Raw genomic sequence first — 21,753 nt, forward strand, 5'->3', positions numbered from 1 at the left:
CCCTCCATGTCCTCAGTCTATCTCTCTCTCTCTCTCTCTCTCTCTCTCTGTCTTCAGTGAGTGTCTGTCGTTCACTCAATCACACATATACGCACGGAGGTGATTGCGGGTCCCCGGGCACCTGCCCATGCGTCATCACGCGCGAAGACGCACCTAAACAGACCGTCGACTAAGAGCTTTAAAACCATCAGGTGCACAGAGAGAGAGAGAGAGAGAGAGAGAGAGAGAGAGAGAGAGAGAGAGAGAGAGAGAGAGAGAGAGAGAGAGAGAGAGAGAGAGAGAGAGAGAGAGAGCGGGTGAATGATCGCTTGGATATTTCAGCGCGAGCGGACAGTTAACTTTGCATATTTGATGTTAACGAAGTATCGCTTTTCTCTTCAGAGGAGTGTGTCGTCCACTGCCAGTCAAGTGAAAAGTAGATCTACATGGTTCGGTAAGGATATTTATACTTTATTAAAATATACATTAAAAAGACATTTATACAATACAGACGGCGAACAATGATGTCATCATCCAGAGTCCGTTATAAAGAGGAGATATAACGACAAGCGCAGTAGCCCACAGTGCACGTAAATAACGCACATGTGCATTTTGTGACGAAAATATTACAATGATGCTTAACTCTCTTAAATGAGATCTGGTTGAGTTTAGATACTTTCAAGTTGAGGAACGCTTTACTTACTAAGATTTGCTGAAGTCTGGAAAGCTTTAAAGCTCGATGATGATGTAGGAAGATTATTGAATTGAATTCATATAAGTGAAGAACAAATGAAATAGAGTTTTTTTTTACAATCGTATACTTTATATACAGAAAGTTTTTGGGTTCTGGAAGATGCTATGTAATGTGATGTAATGGCTTTATTCATAAGAGTGACATACTAAAATATATCAAATAATGCTTAACTGTTTTAAATGAGATCTGGTTGAGTTCAGATACTTTCAAGTTGAGGAACGCTTTACTAACTAAGATTTGCTGAAGTCTGGAAAGCTTTAAAGCTCGAGAAGTCATGATGATGTAGGAAGATTATGAATTGAATTCATATAAGTGAAGAACAAATGAAATAGAGGTTTTTTTTTACAATCGTATACTTTATATACAGAAAGTTTTTGGGTTCTGGAAGATGCTATGTAATGTGATGTAATGGCTTTATTCATAAGAGTGACATACTAAAATATATCAAATAATGCTTAACTGTTTTAAATGAGATCTGGTTGAGTTCAGATACTTTCAAGTTGAGGAACGCTTTACTAACTAAGATTTGCTGAAGTCTGGAAAGCTTTAAAGCTCGAGAAGTCATGATGATGTAGGAAGATTATTGAATTGAATTCATATAAGTGAAGAACAAATGAAATAGAGGTTTTTTTTACAATCGTATACTTTATATACAGAAAGTTTTTGGGTTCTGGAAGATGCTATGTAATGTGATGTAATGGCTTTATTCATAAGAGTGACATACTAAAATATATCAAATGATGCTTAACTGTTTTAAATGAGATCTGGTTGAGTTTAGATACTTTCAGGTTGAGGAACGCTTTACTAACTAAGATTTGCTGAAGTCTGGAAAGCTTTAAAGCTCGATGATGATGTAGGAAGATTATTGAATTGATTTCATATAAGTGAAGAACAAAGGAAATAGAGGTTTTTTACAATCGGATACTTTATATGCACGTTTTTGGGTTCTGGAAGATGCTATGTAATATTATGGCGCATGGAGTCATGCATGGCTTTATTCGTAGGGAGATACTAAAATATATCAAATGAACTTGTTTTTTCGATACTTCCACTCACTTTTCACTTATAAACAAATGTAAAGGAACTTCTTGCTCACGTTGAATTGCTAATTTCCTGACATTTACAAACATTCACAAATGGATTTATAAATTGCAGATGAGACTATGTGCTAACATGGCACCGTTCAACATTATAGGTAAATATTTGCTGTGAAAATGTATTTTAGAACGTGTCATAATTATGTTACCAGCAATCTCAGTTTTAGGGTTCATGAAGATTAATGTTTTAAAGTTTTTGCATCAAAATGTTCAATTTGACATTTTTTATAACAGATTCTTTGTTGCATTTCTTAGTTTTATCTTAGTTTTTCTTAGAAACAGTTGCTGCAGCAATACACGGTGGCTCAGTCAAATCCTCATTATTCGTGACCGTCAATATAACAAAGATGATGTTGTTGCGTGTTTTCTGTCAACAAAGGCTGACTTTGAATAAGAACAATGGGTTCTGGTGTGTCACTGCTTCTCTCTTTATCTTTGTTTTTGGGACAATTCTCAGCAGCATGGTTGTTGTGGCTTTGCGAAGCAGATATGTCATCCTGGTCTGTGAAGCAGGAGGAGACGCAGACAGACTTGACAGAATGCTTCATTCATGAGCTGGACAGCGGGGTCTCATATTGAACTTCGAACATAAGTTTGCAATTTAAAATATTTGAGTTTTGTTCTTAAGAATTGATTGAATCAAAAACCTTTATTGTCATTGTACAGGTCTGTATACAATGGAAAAATATATATAACAATAGACAAATAAATACAATCGGTAAATGATTGCTGTTGTCAATTCATCATTAACAGTATTGCAATAATTAACGGTTGCTTGACTGATTTGGGCTGCAATATATAACCTCGCTGACGTTCAGTTTTCTGATCTTATATTTATTTATAATAATTTATAGACTTAAGTGTGATATTATCATTTTTGAAAAACTAATCTGTTACACATCAGACTATTAAAACAACCTGAAAAAAATGAAATGGTTATTTATATCGCTTTCCACAAGTTTCATTTTTGCATACTTAACATACATTATGATTTTCCAAAAATCATAGTAAAAAATGTATAGTGAGGGAAATAATAATTTCTCCTGTTTATTTTTGGCATATTCTGTCTCCATCAATAAACCTACCATAAACATGATAGACCCTTAATTTCTTTGTAAGCAGGCAAACTTACAAAATCAGCAGGAGATCAAATCATTATTTCCCCCACTGTAGATATATGGTCTTAAAAATGTATTAAAAGTATATGGTGTTATTGAAAAGTTTTTCTATGCAATGTTTATTGATGAAACTTATCTGAAATGAATATCATGTCGGATTGTTAGAAACTATAAATTGTTATATTTATGAATATTTATAAGTATAATAAATATTTCCAGTACTGGAATCTTAAAATGACAAATTTGCAATAATAACATTACATGAAAATAGAATGTGTTTGTGTTAAAGAACCCAAACTCCAAACTCATTTGCAGTAAATGCAGTTGAAACCTTGTATGTCCGTATTTTATGATAAGTACTAGTCATCCTTAGGTGTGTCACTGGGTTTTGCAAATACCTAACCAATAAAAAGTATTAAAAAGTGCTTGTCGACTTTGACTACACAGTATGTAATCATTTAAAATGTTAAAAAACAGCGAATTTGGACATCCAAGGTTTTACAACGACAGAAACAAAATACGTAAAATGGTAACATTCTCAAATTCCACATAGCTGCGATGCCAGTGGAAATCCCCATACAGCGCTGTAAGCAGAAGCAGGTGGTGTGGCAGAACTCATGTGGGAAAAGCAATTGAGTGCGCTGCAGTCTTCTAAGTAATTGGGCACATGAGGAAATGGTGACGAAAATCCCTTAGAAATGGCCAGACAATCAAATGCTAACTGCACTGGAGGACTCTAGACATAGCACATTTATAATGGCTTTACTTAAATGCAGCTGTGAGCCAAAACAAAGCCAGTCAAATTGTCCATTCTGTTGCACTAAATCTATATATGTTTTTCTGTGTGTTAGAATCTTCCTTCAAGTTCCAACCAGGCAGCTATAATGGTTGGCAAGCCGGTGAGACAGTGGAGGTCCATCTGTAAGGGGCTGATTCTGGGTGCTCTCTTGACCACCTGCATGATTCTTCTATATTGTCTGTCGACCCCCGAGGTTCACTTCGGTCTGCAGGAGTAAGTCATCTCAAGTATTGTGTCAGAAACAGTGTACAGTACATCAAACCCTTACAAAAATACACTCTTAAAAATGTTGGGTTATTTCGGGTCAAAAATGGACAAACCAACCCAAATTCTGGGATGTTTTAACCCATTTTGGGGTCAAATATAAACATTCTTTAGGTTATTTTAACCCAACTTTTGGGTTTGTTCATATTTGACCCATTGATGGGTTTGAAATAACCCAACAATTGTTTGAGTAAAAAGTTAGGAAGTACTTCAAGTTCATTTTGTTGAGTACATTGACTCAAAGTCCCAGCACATTTGTAAGTTAACACTTTGGACTAAACCAAGTTTACAAAAGTGTAGTTTTCCTTAGAAACTTGCATCTTTGAGTCTAAAGTTAAAGTGTATTAGTATTCATCTTTGAGTAAGCAACTAGTTTACAGCTATTTTTCTCTCAGAAGTACATGAAGTATGAAGTTACACCTTCAAATTTTTTGTTTAAAAGAAGCATACAAGTCAGTCTGTTACAATATATATTCAGTACATAATATACTTTAATAGACTAACTTGATATGAAAAATATGCCTTAAACATAATTTACTGTTTCAAAAATGTCACTTTTGATCCATAATTTGGCCTACAGTATCGTGTTCTCGATGGTCCTGAATATTTTAAAATGAAATATTTTGTCTGTATTTGTCTACAGGGTTCCGGTACCTTTCTCGTGCGCTCATCGCCCATTTCCCTCTCGCTCCTCAACAATCTCTAACAGCTCCCATCATGCAACAGGGCAGAGGGCATGCTCTCCCAAAATGGACTTGATGTTCCTGAAAACCCACAAAACAGCCAGCAGCACTTTTCTCAACATACTCTTTCGCTTCGGCGAGAAGCACCATCTTAAATTTGCCTTCCCCAACAGCCGCAATGACTTCTTTTACCCCTCCCCTTTCCATCGTTCACAAGTGAAAGACTACAGACTGGGAATGTGTTTTAATATCATCTGTAATCACATGCGTTTCAATGTTGCCGAGGTGGCCAAAGTGCTCCCGGCCGACGCCTCGTACATCACAATCCTCCGTGACCCGGCTGACCTCGCCGAGTCCTCCTTCCATTATTTTGGACGCATAGTACCTCTGACATGGAAGCTTTCGGGGGAGGATAAACTCAGAGAATTCTTGAAAGATCCTGAGCTTTACTACGATCCAGAAGGATTCAATTCGTTCTATCTTAAAAATTTGCTTTTCTTTGACTTTGGCGAGGATAATAACATGGATCCTAATGATCCAAAGGTGGAGGCTGCCATTGACGCCATCGCCAAACGCTTCCAGCTGGTAATGCTTGTGGAGTACTTCGAGGAGTCTCTTATCTTGCTCAAGGATGCTCTCTGCTGGGACATGGAGGATTTGGTATTTTTCAAACTCAACGCACGGAAAGGTTCAAACATTTCAAGACTGACCCCAGAGCTCAGAGCCAAGGCGCTGGAATGGAACGCTATCGATTGGAAGCTTTACCAGTATTTCAACGCCACTTTCTGGCATAAGGTGGACGCTTACGGCCACGAGCGCATGGCCAAAGATGTGACGGAGCTGCGTCGCAGGAACGCAGAAATGATTTCTGTTTGCATCGAGGGAGGCCACGCTGTCGATGCAGGAAATATTCTCGAGGCTTCCATGCAGCCGTGGCAACCCATAGGCGAGAAGTCAATTATGGGGTACAATCTGAAAATGAACATTGACAAAGCCCATGGACAGCTCTGTAGAAAAATGCTCACCCCAGAGTTGCAATACCTTACGGATATGGGTGTCAACCTGTGGATAACAAGACTTTGGGGTCACATAAGAGAAATCATTCACTGCTAGTCTTGTTTTTACCATTAAGGTGAAAGATTAGCACTGACTTGTTTGCAACAGACCTAAAACCTTTTCTGTGTCAGAAAGAAAGATAAATATGAATGAAAATGTTTTATAGGTTTATGAATCTCACACAAGAAAGAGCTGACAGTCACATCTTTAACACGTTAGCTGTGTGTTTATATAACAGTGTACTGTTAGTCACTGTTGTGCATTACAAAGTGTTCGTATGCTTGTCAATCATAAAATATGAATCAACTGCACATTTGTTGTTACATGACCTCATTCTTGGTTTTACTTGTTGGTGCCAATGGCAACAGCAATACATTTCTTACATCTGATACTGTGGAAACGCTGTTATCATCTCTTGATGAAAAACTCTGTTCAGAATGTTTAGTTAAAAGATGCTTTCGTGAGAAAATGCGATGACATAAGGCTTGCTGAGGCCACTCCGAAAAATAAAAACGTTATGTAACTTTCATGCGTCTCATTCCTGTTTCACCCACATGAGCAACACAATCGGATACTTTTTGGGTTATGAATGAATGAAGTTTTTCATTTTTGGTTGCATGAGAACAGCCTCTCAGAGATATCAGTCACAAAAATAGAGAAGGAGCTGGTTATGACTGGAATGACTCAGGATAAGCTTGAGCCTATTGGGCTGTTTTTGGCAATTGTCAACCATGATTCTTCTCTTTGACTCTAATGTCTGCTTAAACGAATCTGCACAATAATACATAAACAGAAAGACAACTTGAAAAAATATTGGACAATGGTTAGTGTTACTTTAAATGATTACATCCACACAAAGCCACATAAGAATATCTTTCACCTTCTGTCTTTCTCCATGTCATCTTATATTACAATGGTTATATTCAATGTAAATATTGAATAAAATAATGAACAGCCCTACAAATTCTAATGGTCTCTATACACTTTTCTAACCTGCATGCATCTCGCGGTGATCTATTCTGCGCAGATTTTGCTCATCTCAAACAAACCTAATGTGTCCGCTGCAGCTCGGTATACGCTACAATTAAAGATATTAGAAGAGATGTATTTTGCAGTTTTCAACACTGCAAATTTATACCGGTATGTATTTATACCGATTTCACTAGGCTTTGAAAATTCTTCAAAAAGTACACAAAGAATTGGCTTCTCAGCTGCCATAGTTCAACTCTTGCGTCATCACGACAGGGTCACCACCATTTCCGTTTAAAAAACGTTTTGCAACGTTTTGTCTGGGCTGAACGCAGCCTTGGTGAAGAGTTGTTGAGAGGGGGAGAGGAGCTTTACGTTTTTACATGTGCAAATAAAAAAATTATGGTGTGTACAGATAAATCACTTATATTAATCACTGTAACACTTTGTAAAACACCTTGTTTGGTTGCACGGTGACTTTAAGAGATTTATTTGACGCTTCTGCCTAAATGCTGAAACGTTAAATAAATAATTAAAGTTGGTTATTCATATTTTATATGCATTATCAATATACAAATATTAAAAGTATTAAAGTAATCATTAATTATTTGACTAGTACTGAGTGAGTATATGTAAACAAAAATAATAATTTTGTGCAATGGCGACGCCATATTTGGGAGCCCTATAAATAAGGCAAGGTGGACGCGGGAGCTGCGGGTTATCCGAATGTATTAAAAATACAATGCCTTTACATTTCTAAGCTTGCTATACACATTTTTTTGTTATACGTTCCAGTATGTGTTAGTACGCATTCGCTCTGCCCTTCCCAATATGGCGGCAGTGTTGAGACGTCAGTGCGGGCAAAAGCGTACAATGCTACATTCACCCCGGACACTTTTGACTGCCGTACCAAACATATACCGGAAGTGTTTCTTGTTTTAAACAGTCGCGATCGCTGTGTTGTTTTACACGTTTTGTAAACCTTTTATCGTGGTTTGTTGTAACCTCTTCGTCTGCAGAAATGGGTAAAAGACAGCATCAAAAGGATAAGATGTAAGTTGAAACGAAACATTACGCGTGTTGTTGACACCCTACACATCATTATTTAGTTACTTTTAACTGTGATTTTCATTGTGTTTTGTTAACTGTTATATACAAACTGTTGCCAGTTCGCTCTTATTTCATGTTTATTTTGTGTGAAAACCACTTTTCTCCATGTCTGTGCGTTACAGGTACATTACATGTGCAGAATACACTCAGTTTTATGGAGGAAAGAAAGCAGGTACACTGACTTTTTCATAAATTGATCCATGGTGGCACCACATATAACTGACATTTTAAAATATGTGAGTGTTATTGCATTAGAAACAAAAAGTCAAATCTTTCACAAAACGATCTTGCCGTTGTATTGACATTAGTGTAAAACATGTGATGATCCACACTTGTGCAGTGACATTCACATATTAAGAACCCTTTTGATAATTCTTCTTTTTTTGTGAGTCTATTACCTTCGATTGTTTCTCCTTGAAACCCATAATAATGTATATCTAATCATTTTGTTAATAGACATTCCTCAAGGCAATTTTAGGCGACTGCCCTTCGATCACTGCAGGTGAGTTCATCAAATAATACTTCTCATTTAATGTGATGCTTGCGGTCAGTAGTTTAGATCTAGTCAAATGGAGCTCGAGATCTATCATTTCCATTGACGCAGCCGTTGGAATTATGTTTTTCTGTACAGTAATCTGTGTGTTTGTGTTTTAACTTGTACTATTTATCCCTTTCACAGTCTGTCTCTTCAGCCCTTCGAGTATCCAATGTGCACAGTAGATGGGGTGGTGTTTGATTTAATGTGAGTATTACTCTCACCCGCAGCAGTGTATCGCAGTATCTTATCTTGTTTGTTAAGCTGTTATTTGAAGTCTTTACCCTATATAGATGCCTTGATGATTTTATAGTATTTGACGTTCGGTGTAAACTTAGTTTTTTTCCTCAATAGGAGCATAGTGCCCTGGATTAAGAAGTATGGTACCAACCCCATTACTGGAGAGGTATGTCATTTATATCTACATATGGCATATTTCTTTTTTATTATTATGAAGAATCACTTTTTTGTTTTGGAGAAAAGTGTCTGCTAAAATGGTTGAATGTACATTTCTTGGTTCATTTTGTTGAACCACTAGGGGGCGATAGACTCCACATGATAGACTCCACAAGCAATCTAAGGCAAACATTATGACACTAAGTAAACCACAGAATACGGAACATGAACTGTTGTTGTTTATGCACTCCAAAGCTTTCAAACGAACATGCTGCAAAGTGCAATTTGGTTAATTTAAAACAAAAGTTCCTCAAAAGGTAATCTCTAATATGAGAATTTAGTCGTAGGTCTCTTAGCCTCACATATCTACTCAAGGTGTATCATTTGATACCTTCTGAAATATAAATCTAAGCACTTTTGCATGTTTCTCTATAAGTATATGTATAGTTTCATTTTTATGCTATTGAGTCCACTTAAGCTAAATAAATTGAGTTTGCCTAGAATACAGAAACTGTGCTGTAATCATTTATAAAACATTAGAAACTATATATATATTGTCGGCATGCTGACAGTGGCTCAAAGTGTTCTATATTTGCCAAAGCTGAATGTGGGTGTAAAATGCTGTATAATCAGTTCTCTGGACACATGCGCAATTACTGCACCCTTAATTTATATTATAGGAGTGCTGCATGCGTAATCGGTTGTCGAGTGTGAGACAGGATGTATTTGCTCACTGCGTGTGTTTGTGCGGTTGGTTAAGCTTTGATGTTCACTCTCAACGTCTGCTGCTAAAGCACAAGACTGCTATCCATAATTCATCCTTACATTTTCACAGTTACGTGTCTGAGTACATGTCTCGACGTGTGTGTACGTGTATTTAGTTTGACCTTTCTCAGAAATATTGATGATTGATGTGTTTAACACTATGTGAGGGGGCTTCACCGGGGGGGGGCAATAGGAAAGTATTTGTGTATGTGTATACAGGTTTGAGTATAGTTTTACATTTATGAAAGTTGTCATTACTCACAAATTGCATTTAAACTGGTTTAAAAGTAGTGTGTGATGTCCTCACTCATTTTTTACTTTGCTGGGTTGTTACTCCGATCTTTCGGACATGTCAGGACTCATTCTCCCGTCAGGACAGCACATTCTACTATAATCATCTGTGTTGTGTGTGTTTATGTGTACAGGACGGAGAAACATAAACAGATGTGTGTGTTAGATATACGCTACAGTCAAAAATATTGCCTCCCTATTAATGTTTTTCCACCTTTAAGAATGATAGTTATCTTGGCAATACTATGGACTATCATGTATGTAACTATGGAACTAAATGGAAACTTTTCACTAAAGAGAATTATACTCAAATTGAACTATACAAGATTTGATCATCTTCAGTGTTGTCAACCCTTGTCAAAGTGTATAGAAAGGTTATCTTGTCATTTTCTCAAGCAGCTTTATTTGGTCTCACCTAGGGTATTGAATGATTTCACATCTGCTTATTCTTCATTATTTAGTCCAAGTCTGCCATTCCATATACATTTAAATAAGAATTGAACATTTGCAATGAAATGTGTTTGCAGTTATATTTGTCTACGAGAATGTATACATTAAGCATACGGCTTCACATGAAAAGATTTTCAGGATCATGAGAAGCATTATAGTCAAATGAGCCTTCATTTTTTAAGTGAAGTATTAAAACATTGGCCAGCGTACTTGAACATTAAATCAAAACCTTATTGTTTAATAAATCTCACCTGATCTGGTCCTCGTTTCCTGTTTAAAATATATACATTTTTAATAATACAATTAATGTATATATATTTAGTTTACTTCTCATCAATTGATAAATGTTGTGTTAAGGGAGATATTAAGTACTTTTGTACCGATTTATGACAAAATTCCATTAGCTTGAATGTGAAATATTACTTAAATGATTATCCACATTTAATTACATCTTTTCTGGATACTGGTCGTAGGTGTAGAATTCTGCAATCTGCTGATTACATATAAACCTAAAAGGATTACAGTAATAAAATAAATAGTTTTGACCAGCGGAGGGCCACAGAGACCCATTCATTTTAATGGATGTGGCCAACTGCTTGTATCACATTTATGTATATATAACATTAGAAAAGAGATAAATACATTTTTGGTTTAATAAATTATGCATTTGTAGTTTTTGAAAGTGCAAAGTGGCACTTTCATCTGTGAATGTACTGCAAATGCTCTTTAGAACGCTGAAGGTGAACAGAGATGTGGCACTTCAGTCACGCTTGTCAGAAAAGTGAAACGCACACAAGCACACATTTTTGCCAAAGACTACGTCATAAATAGCAGATAACTTCCGCGATTTGGTACGATTGCGTGCGATTTGGTACGATTGCGTTCATATCGGCAGTGAAGCGTACTGGAGTTCACCTGAACCACACCCAAGACCTCCATTTTTAAGCGAACTCGGGTACAGTTCGCGGGTGCGCACCCGGGTTCGGAAGACAGTGTTCACATCACCCAAAAGATCCGAACTCTGACGTTTATCGAACCCTGGTGCGCACCAGAAGAGCTAGTGTGAAACCGCCCTTAGTCTGCATTACATCACATGTATAAAACACAGTCCACCAAACAGCGTAACATGCTTGTGGTTAATATATTGTGATGAACTGTGATATGTGAAATCATGAAATAGCAAACTGTTAGTAAAGTTTGAAAAGAGCATGATTCTTTTTTGTAAGGATTGAAAGACAGACAATTTCCACTCACTGTTTCTCTCTCTTTTTAGAAGCTTGAAGCTAAATCCCTCATCAAGCTTAACATCAGCAAAAACAATGATGGTAAGTGTATGTGTGTGTGTTCGCACTAGATCCTCTTACTCGACCCTTGTCAACGGCAATATGTGTAAATAAAATTAGATAATGGATTGAAGTTCATATTCACCGTCCTGTGTTTTAGGGAAGTACCACTGTCCTGTGCTGTACACCGTCTTCACAAACAACTCTCACATTGTTGCCAATAAAGTCACAGGAAATGTTTTCTCAAACGAGGTGAAGCAAAACCTTCTGAATGTTTCTCTTTACAGATCTTTCCCTATGTTTGTAATTATTTGCAACCTAAAGGGGATGTTTAATGCACAACGTTTCTCGCATCAAATTCCTGATTTAGATGTTTGTCCCATCTTTCCACTTCTTACCGAGTATAAGAATGAAACGGCCTGTGTTTGTATGTGAACTTCACCCAAAATTGAAGCATTTTTCCATCCGAGTCACGCTCCAGAGAAGACAAAACTTTCCTTTCCTTGCATTATCATGACGGAAAGATCTGAAATCGTGTGAATGTGTGAAACTCAATGGCTTTGCTGTTTTCCGTCATTTGTCCTCTTTAGCATCATTCTGATTTCTTGATAATTTTTTGACGAGTGAAAAATGTTTGGGTTACTTCTTACTAATGTCATTGACAACCAAAATATGACGCATGTAAGATGTATTTATGAAAACATTCAAACATGAACGCTCATCATTATGCGTGTTTTGTCCAGGCGGTGGAACAGCTCAACATCAAGACAAAGAGTTTTAAAGACCTGCTGACCGACGAGCCCTTCACCCGTCAGGATCTCATCACGTTACAGGTGCGTCAGGCAAAGTGTAGCTATGGAACATTCATGTGTTCATATGTTTGTTGTGATGTCTGTGAGATGAGCGTGTTGTGAAGTGTCAGGTCGAATGTTTAGACTGTTTACGTGCGCTGTATTGATTGTAGCGGTCGCCATCGAGACAGACAGTCCGGTCTTTGATCAGTTCAGGGGGGTTCGTGATTGACAGCCGGTCAGGGTTCAGTAAGTTGGGATATCTTGATTTTGCTAACTTGGTTGACAGTTGATTACCGTAGAAAATCCTGATATGACCAGAAGAGCCGGTAAGGCCTGTACAAAAGAAAAAAGTGAGTCATTCCGTGTCAAATCAACCACATTTTTTTGTATTTCCCCGATTTCAATTCTTGATTTTCAAAATATTGTTTTCATATGACACCGATGAATATTAACCGAGTAAGGCACTCACATAGAAATGATTTTCACCTGAAATTTGGAGCCATAATAGAAGGGGTAGAAAACGACAAGAGTAATATGCCAGCATTATAATTTAAGTTTTCCGCAGATATTTGTTTATCTGTGAACTTGAGAAATCATGAATGTGTTTTATGCAAATGGTCACAGTCCAAAAATAAGGAAAAAGCACTTTTTGTGTCTCCTTTTAGATTATCGTGCATAACCAAGTTTTTCTTCATTATTTTGTGATTTACTTTCGTCTTTTACATAAAATTCCACATAATGTACAAAAATATAATCCTGTTATGTCATAATTACAGTCTTCATAATTACTTTCGCCTGGATTTCAGAGCGATAACATATTTTTGGTAAGATATTGTAAGGAACCATTGTTTTTAAATAACATGCTTCAGAGTCATTCACAATAAAACCAAGACAGTGTGCCAGGATAATAAATATGGCTCCGTTTCGATGTATTGTTGACTTAAAACGTTCAAGTGGGCGTGATCCAGTTTACTTTTGGTTGAAGTCTTTGTTCTATTCCAGCGCCATGTGTTTTGGTCTTGAGTTGTAAAGTCTTGTGTTAATCCGTGTTTTAACACCGTGTTAGAAAGGAATTTATGAAACAAGGGTTAGGTTTCTGTGAAGAGATCTGTGCATGGCACTGATGTCTGTGGGCTGAATCTGTGTGTTTGACCTACACTGTCCAGTAATAGAAAGCTGACCCGTTGTGTCCTTGCACGGTTTATTTTAGCTCTGTAGTTTGGGGTTACGGATGTGTTCTGAGAAAGAGAAAGGGACCGGGAGATATTTTCGGGTGAGATTAGACCGAATGGGTCAGAGTGGGAGGTTTGGATGTGTCTGTCCCCTCAGCTGTTCACGGTTTTGAAGGTTATTTTGGGATGGGAAAGTTGGAGATTTGTTTTAAACTGGGTTTGGGTGGAGTGAGGGAAAGTATTTGAGGGCCGAGGGACTTTAACAGCCTTGCCGGGGTACAGTTTCACTGTCTGACCTATTTGGAACCGATACGGTGGGTGAAACACAAAGCAGAGACAAAGGGAGAACAAGGTCCTGGACCTTCTTTTCTGTCTCTATTTGTGTTTCAGTTGGCAATCCCCCAAACTGTGCAGACAGCAACTTTTCCTCTTAACTGATAACACCGTGCCAAAACAAATCCATTACGGTGTAGTCGCTCGTATTTGGGGAAAATGTAAAACAAGCAGATTTATTACATTTACGCAGTACTGCGATGGTACAAAACTGATTTAGAAATAAGAAGGCCTACATATGAGCTACAGTTGTCGACTAACAGTCATATAACATCTTGTTTTCTTTTTCATGTTCCAGGATCCTACAAATCTGGATAAATTCAATGTGTCCAACTTCTTCCATGTTAAAAACAATTTGAAAGTCCTGGACCCAGGTTAGCTGTGTATTGTGTTTTTATTACATTCATTGTGTTGTCTTGTACAATTTAATACATATGAATATTTTAATAATTTTTTTAAATTATTGAAATATCTGGAACACTTAAGGCCAATGTTTTACAATAAAGTAACAATAACAATTAAATATTATAAATCTGAAAAAGTAAGAGAATGGTGTAGTCCTTAACTATAGCGATACAGAAAACAACCGTTTAAGAGGACGCTGATGGACGATAAAACATGGACCGCCAATCAAAATTCATTAGCAGTTGAATGTGCGAGTGTGCGAACTTAGAAAAAACTATGTTATCTTACATTGCCGTGCAAGCTAATAACAATATCTTCATAGTAGGGATGTACCGACACTTCATTTCTCTACCGTTACCGTTAGCTGAATATTCAGAGTCATAGCTAGTGATGTTTCTCAACATTTTCAGTGTACAGAGCACAAACTCATTGCATTTTCCTGTTCTCCTTTGATTCACAGGATTAAAATTACATTTACATTACATTAACATTACATTTAAATTACATTACATTACATTACATTTACCATTACAATTACCATTACATTTACCATTACTATTACGATTAGCATTAGCATTACCATTACAATACACTACATTACATTACATTTAAATTTAGTCCTTTAGCGGACGCTTTTATCGAAAGCGACTTACAAATAGTTCGGGGAGCAATAAGCGATATGTCATAAAAGAGGATTAGTACAATAGGTGCTAATACAAAGTTACTAGTTTCAACAAAAGCCAGACCTGTTGAGAGAAGAGGGTTAGTGTAACAGGATATATCGGCCCTGATCATCAGCTGTTTTTAAACTATCGGCCAATAATCTGAAAAAAATTCCGATAGGAATTACTAGCCGATATATCGTGCATCTATACTTTATAGTTGGCATTCTTGGTGTAAAGGGGCCTTTATTTGTCTAAATATGTCAGCCAGACTCACCTGTGAGAGCAAAAGTATTCAGGTGTGCCATTTTCACATTAGTTCCCTTATTTGAATATAATTACATAATGCTTAAGTCGTACTATGATGGTTTTGGGAGATGAATTGGTTAATGAGGTTAAATCCATCTGCATTCACAGAGGACTCGCTCTACATAATGAACGGCGTACGAAGGGCACCGAAGCCCATAAAAATGACCATCAGTGCAGGAACAGCTGTGCGTATTTTATACGGACTGACCGGTCGCTCTTAAATTAGCAGAGAAGATCCATATTACTGACAGCAGAGCAACAGCGTACAGTGCTGGTGTAGCAGATTTCATGATGTGGCTTATTTATTCTGCAGAACTGCAAAACCTTGGCAACTATTTACTATAGTGTGTATCAAACAAATTGAGAAGCTTGACTTTTAATTTTAGGATACTTGAGTAATGGATGAATAAACCTTTTATGGTGTGACATGGCAATTTGTTTTAGAAAAACTAGCAATTAAGATAAATCTCTCTTCTGCTTTATTATTTTATTAATATTAAATAATATATTATAATTTTTTTTGCTTTTACAACATAAGACAGTAATACCTAATACATCCAGTAATGCACTATATATTAGATTTCAATTACACAGTTATACGACAAACTCTTATCTGTTCATGATTATAGCTTTGAAAAACATATACATTTTTATGATTATACATTGTATAATACAATTATATTTTATATATTTATTTAAATTAAATATTATTTTATGAAAATGTCTGCGGATGTCTAGAGGTATTTTTCATTTTCAGCAAAGTGACCCTAAACTTTCAAACAAACGTTGGTTTGATGGAACTCGGTCTGTTTTTATCTTTCCCTGCAGATGAGGAGAAAGCAAAACAAGACCCAGCGTACCATCTTAAGAGCACCAATCTTGAGACGCGGGAAACGCTGGCTGAACTCTACAGGGACTATAAAGGAGACCAGCTGTTGGCTTCCACCATGAAAGAGCCAGAAACCAAAAAAACAGACAAGCTCAATGCCGTAAGTGTTTTAAGAGAAACCGCCTTCTCTCCTTCAGCCGTGCATTTCTAATTTCGATTTGAATTGTTTTCCTGTTTTTACCTATTGACATAGTGTCTTCAAAACGCAAAATCTGAAACCTCGACCAAGATGACGAGGGCTATAAATAAATAAACATCTGGAATGTCTGGGAGGTTGTATGTTTTATAGGATGCTAACGGGGGACTCTTCCGCGTTGTTACGCGTGGTGTGTAAGGACACATAAAATGGAGCTGGTTGGGTCACAGTAAAGTGTCTTTGGATGTGTGTGTGTTTGAGAAAGTGTCAGTGCATCATGAGGTAATTTGCCTCTCGGTTTCTACCACCATCTCACAGCAACTGGAGCAGAAGAAAACTGGCCTTGCAGGATCCTCCACCAGCCACTCGCACACACAACACACTTGAAATTCTCCCGCAAGTCACATTGAAATGTTTGTGTCTAAAAATAGGATTCCCCGTACATACTTTTAAGAAAACGTCCTCCAAAAAACAAATCCCCTCTTTCTAGAAAGCGAGTCTCTTTCTTTAATATAGAAAGAAAGAGACTCTCTCCGGCTGTGTCCCTGGACGACTTCTACCCCGGGTTTAAGAATATCTGCCCCCGTTCTTCCAGCTATATTAGATTTGCTTGCTCAGCCCATTCACAATGAAGGCGTTGAGCAACATTGGCCTGACTTTAGCGTGCCAGTCTATTTCAGTCTTATCCGTGCTAGCCTGGCATTGTGATGTTGAAATGGACAAGCATTCTCTGACTGATTGAGATGGACTGTCTCTACATCACACTGAGGCGACTATGATATCCCAGAGTTATATGTTTAAACCAAACGTTTCGGCAGTGTATGTATGTTACATAGGGACCTATTTAAGACCGTTTTGTAAATCTTTGATGCTACAGACAGGACTCATACCTAAAAATACTAAACTAAACCCTAAAATACTCTGGGAAGGACGCTACAGAGACACGCAAGTGTAATGTTTATTCAGTGGTTTTGATCATTCTCACCCAACTGACTTCATCTTTACATTATTTATTTCATGTTTGGGTTTGTCTATTTTATCTCTACAGACACCGCTTCCTAACCAAAACGCGATGCGATGAGATTCCTGTGACAAGTTATGTGTTTAACCATACTGAACGCGAATAAAGGGGCGGGTCACGACAATCATTCACAAAACACAACCAATCAGAACAGTTTTTCTCTGTCCACGCACTCTCTTGCGCTGCAGCTGAAGAGTGCACATGCAAAGAGATGCGTCCTGTTCTCATGACTTCAGTAATGCATCGCAGACACTATGCTATAATTTCAGAATCTAAACGTATGTAATCAAATGTATATAGCCTGTCGTCATCCATGTTTGGCGATTAATATTCATGAGGTGCCGAATTTACATCGACTGAGATTCGACATGAGTTGTGTGGGCGGCGCTGTCAGCCGCGACGTCGCATTAATACAAACCGTTTCTAAAATCGCCGCGCAGACCTATCGCGGCTGGTTAGGACAAAACCTCGGATTAACATGGAAAAGATACCTTTTATCACGTGTCGCAGCGTCGCGTGGTGTTACACATAAAACACAAGACAACACAATAACAACAAAGTGGGGATTCAAATAAAACAAGCCCAAAGAAGAAGTGGGTTACAGTGCATTTTAAAACGTCTAACAGCGATGGTGTAAAACCGCCTTAGCTGTTATAAAACAGTTATTCAATATGCATAGCAAGTTTCATAAAATAAAGTAAATAAAATTATATTTAGGCTGTGTAATGTGGGGTATTTATAACGGCTTAGAATTTGGCTCAGCCAATCAGAAGCAAGGACAAGAACTGACCGTTTTATATGTAAATATAAGATTTGACTTAGAAATACAAACAATTGACACACACATATATATATATATATATATATATATTACATTTTAAATAGAGGTATGTGAAAGGTTACCTTCTCTTTTCTTTTTTCTTTACTTGTTTGTTGTAATGTTAGGTTTTATTGTCGAAATTTGCTTGTGATAGTAATAAAGTATTGTTAAATTCTGTCTTCAGTTCTAATTTCAGTTACTCTATTGGTAACAATATTGCCAAAGCATAATACATAAAAGAAACAATGACACGCAATCTCTCTGTCTCTTTCTCTTTAGGCTCACTATTCCACTGGACGAGTTTCTGCATCCTTCACATCCACAGCAATGACTCCAGCTACCATTCATGAAGCAGGTAACGGTCTCTCTCAGTCGATTAGCCAAAGTTTTCATTATCAGCCTTATTCTGCCCAGAATCTGACCTCATTTGAGTTTTCAGACATTTCTGATTCCCATATGTGAAAAGGGTTATGAAATTCGGCCCAAGTTTACATTTTAATATTTGGTCGTCATGTCGTGACTGCTGACACACATAACAAATTACACAATTCCTCCTCTTGTTTATGCTGTGAGGAAGTCAGTGCATTTCACATTGTTGCATCACTGCATTACCGGTTACTGTTAGACACAGAAATGATTTGCGTCTGAGGTTTTGAATCTGGATTCAATACGTCCTAGAAGACCTATTGACCTCCGTCAAAGCAGCTGTGTAAGGTTTCACATACCTTGTGTTTTGCATACGGCTGTAATGCTAATGTCAATGCTGTCCAAACAAAGATGTAGTGATAATGTTTGTCATTGTGTTTTCAGACGCCATTGCTGATGATGCCGTTCGATACCAGTATGTTAAGAAGAAAGGCTATGTTCGCCTGCAAACCAACAAAGGGGATTTGAATCTGGAGTTACATTGTGATAAGGTAACGGTGTGAAACGCTTCAACGGGCTTTCATACAGATTTATATTTTTGGAATTGAGGTTATTCAACAAAATTTTACAGAAATGAAATAGTGAAAACCAAATGCGGAAAACGTTTGAATTAAACGTTTGAATTAAATTAGGATTCGTACAAAATAAATAAGTACAAAACATATTTCGTGTTGGTTGTGTTTATTAAACTGAAATACACTAAAGTTATATAGATAATGTCTTTATTTTTATAACACCATCATTTGTGAACCTTTCCTTGACAAAATTTTTATATTACAAAAAATTTAAATCACGACCAAAACTTATTTGATTAAATGAAAAGGCATTTCCCCCAAAAATTTAATCTAAACTAAACTAGCTAACTGCTTCAAAAGTGTGTTAAACTGAAATAAAAAAAGTAAAATATCTAATATTGGTTTGGACAACATTTCCGGTGTCTTCAGGTCATTATACGCATCTTTCTAAAAACATTTGTTGTATTTTTTCTCCTCTCATTTCTTCCTTTGGTTGGTTCTGTATCCTACAGAATTTGTAAAATCATCCCGCCATAAAACACTTCCCCAAAAGAATGTTGTTCTTTATGGCCTTGTGCCGGCAGTAAAACTTACCCACGACTCTCCGTCCTCGACCCTGTTTGACATTTATGCTTATGTTCTGACAGTCATTCACTCTGGTGATGAAACCGCCACACTTGATTCACTTATCTCTCTATATATCTGTCACGTTTGTGTTTCCATTTAACACGAGCGGTGAACTTTGAATTATTTACATATGTAAGATTACGTGCTTGCAAATCTCTTCACGTTTATTATGTTTTATATCATTTTGTTCCTTTTAATGCTTTCGTGCATGCTGCGCTTTAATGTAGTCCCTCATAATCCTTAAAGCTACAGTATATACACATTTTTTTCTCTCCTGTGGTTTTACATGCTGAGGTCATTTACTTAAGCATTTGTATGTTGAGTTCCCTTAATGCTCCAGTGAATTAAATCTATGGGCATCTAGTGGTGAGGTTGTGAACTGCAACCAACATCTTAACCCTCTCACCGCTCCCTTTCGAGGCACAACGGCAGCTGATTCAGATCTAAGGCCACTTTTATACGATGAAAAACTAAACGTTTTTCTTTTGCGGTTTTAAAAAGTTTCACGTACACACAACACCGTTATTAAAACAATCCGCATTTACACAGATCAGCAAAAATGACTAAAACGCTGTACATCACTTTGTAAAGAAAAAATAACCGAGTCCCTGACGATTGATTGACAGTTTATTGGAAGGCGGACCTCCATCGCTAAAGAGACAATAATACACAGCGCTGCATTTCTCCTCATTCATAGTGATCGCACATAAACAAACAAGATGGCGAAAAGTTTGGACATTGGAAAGGTTTCCTTCCATTGAAGCTCGTCAACAACGCCATCGACAAAGTTGTACCACCATCTACTCATCTCGTCCTCCCGGGTCTGATCCAAAAGCGCCGTTTAAAAAGCCTTCATCGCCATGAATGAGTGTTAAGATTTTGCTGTAGGTCTCCGCTGGTGGTTATAACACTGGTGTAGTAAATCTACACTTTGCTGGAGAAGAGTTACTATTGCGCAGCGCATAAAAACCCATGTAATCCACCACACCTAACACACATGCGCACAATGTTGTTTTCTCGTTCCTGCGTACTTCTGGGTTTACACGGAACTGAGAACGCCGTGGTTTTCAAAAACGTGCACTTTGAAACCCGTTTTAAAACGTTTGCGTTATCAGTCCCCTAAAACGCCGTCTCCGTGTAAACGGACAGCAAATCGCATAAATTATTTTGCACTTTCACTTGAAAACGGTCTCGTGTAAACGGCCCCTAAGATGTCGTCATGTTTTCGCTTTGCTGAAGAAGATAACGTATTTGTGAAACACGCACTCTATAGAGCAGTTTGTCCTACAGTTCTACAGTTTGCTACTGTAGAAACAACATGACGAAATTCCATGTAAGGGGACCCGTGGTGTATTTAGATAGAAATAACTCATTCTATGGTAATAAAAACATAACGCCTCGTTATGGAAGGTCTTCATACACCTCTGAATACAGTTATGTATATTATATTGCATCCCGATAGATCCTCCGAAAAAATGACATCGGAACTTTTAAGTGTTACAGGACTGAGCATCCAATACCCGTTTTTGTTTGTTCTATCGATCGTGTTTTTTCTTTTGTGAAAATAAAAGTTTTCCGAGCACTCCCCTGTCTGTCATTGGTTAAGACTCTCTGGTCTCTCTCTGCCTCTCTCTCGCTCTCTCTCTGGTCTCTCTCTGGTCTCTCTCTGGTCTCTCTCTGGTCTCTCTCTGGTCTCTCTCTGGTCTCTCGCTCTCTCTCGCTCTCTCTCGCTCTCTCTCGCTCTCTCTCGCTCTCTCTCTCTCGCTCTCTCTCGCTCTCTCTCGCTCTCTCTCGCTCGCTCTCTCTCGCTCTCTCTCGCTCGCTCTCTCCTCGCTCTCTCTCGCTCTCTCTCCCTCTCTCCCTGTCTCTCCCTGTCTCTCTCTCTGGCTCTCTCTGGCTCTCTCGCTCCTCTCTCTCTGGCTGCTCTCTCTCTGCCTCTCTCTCTCTCTCTCTCTCTCTGCCTCTCTCTCTCTCTCTCTCTCTCTCTGCCTGTCTCTCTCTCTGTCTCTCTCTCTCTCTCTCTCTCTGCCTGTCTCTCTCTCTCTCTCTCTCTCTCTCTCTCTCTCTCTCTCTCTCTCTCTGCCTCTCTCTCTCT

At 37.7% G+C, this 21,753-nt stretch overlaps 2 protein-coding genes across 2 annotated transcripts in view; both read left to right on the plus strand.

Moving 5' to 3' along the window:
• gal3st1a (galactose-3-O-sulfotransferase 1a) lies at positions 1 to 6,278 on the plus strand. Its single transcript, XM_079480526.1, has 4 exons — positions 1 to 191; positions 382 to 433; positions 3,800 to 3,960; positions 4,655 to 6,278. Exons 3-4 carry the CDS (start codon positions 3,833 to 3,835, stop codon positions 5,805 to 5,807), a joined length of 1,281 nt encoding a protein of 426 aa, XP_079336652.1. The 5' UTR covers positions 1 to 191; positions 382 to 433; positions 3,800 to 3,832; the 3' UTR covers positions 5,808 to 6,278.
• Positions 6,279 to 7,624: 1,346 nt separating this feature from the next.
• The window catches only part of ppil2 (peptidylprolyl isomerase (cyclophilin)-like 2), a 22,241-nt gene continuing 8,112 nt past the window's right edge, over positions 7,625 to 21,753 (plus strand). Inside the window, exons 1-13 of the mRNA XM_079471854.1 lie at positions 7,625 to 7,772; positions 7,952 to 8,001; positions 8,286 to 8,331; positions 8,509 to 8,571; positions 8,719 to 8,770; positions 11,540 to 11,591; positions 11,710 to 11,801; positions 12,293 to 12,382; positions 14,147 to 14,222; positions 16,053 to 16,213; positions 18,370 to 18,445; positions 18,901 to 19,007; positions 19,679 to 19,766. Of these exons, the coding sequence (XP_079327980.1) occupies positions 7,741 to 7,772; positions 7,952 to 8,001; positions 8,286 to 8,331; positions 8,509 to 8,571; positions 8,719 to 8,770; positions 11,540 to 11,591; positions 11,710 to 11,801; positions 12,293 to 12,382; positions 14,147 to 14,222; positions 16,053 to 16,213; positions 18,370 to 18,445; positions 18,901 to 19,007; positions 19,679 to 19,766 (985 nt within the window). The 5' untranslated portion in view covers positions 7,625 to 7,740. The remainder of the gene's footprint in view (positions 7,773 to 7,951; positions 8,002 to 8,285; positions 8,332 to 8,508; positions 8,572 to 8,718; positions 8,771 to 11,539; positions 11,592 to 11,709; positions 11,802 to 12,292; positions 12,383 to 14,146; positions 14,223 to 16,052; positions 16,214 to 18,369; positions 18,446 to 18,900; positions 19,008 to 19,678; positions 19,767 to 21,753) is intronic.

The sequence above is a fragment of the Barbatula barbatula genome (genome assembly GCF_947034865.1).
Source record: "Barbatula barbatula genome assembly, chromosome: 2".
In the NCBI taxonomy this organism is placed as follows: Eukaryota; Metazoa; Chordata; class Actinopteri; order Cypriniformes; family Nemacheilidae; genus Barbatula; species Barbatula barbatula.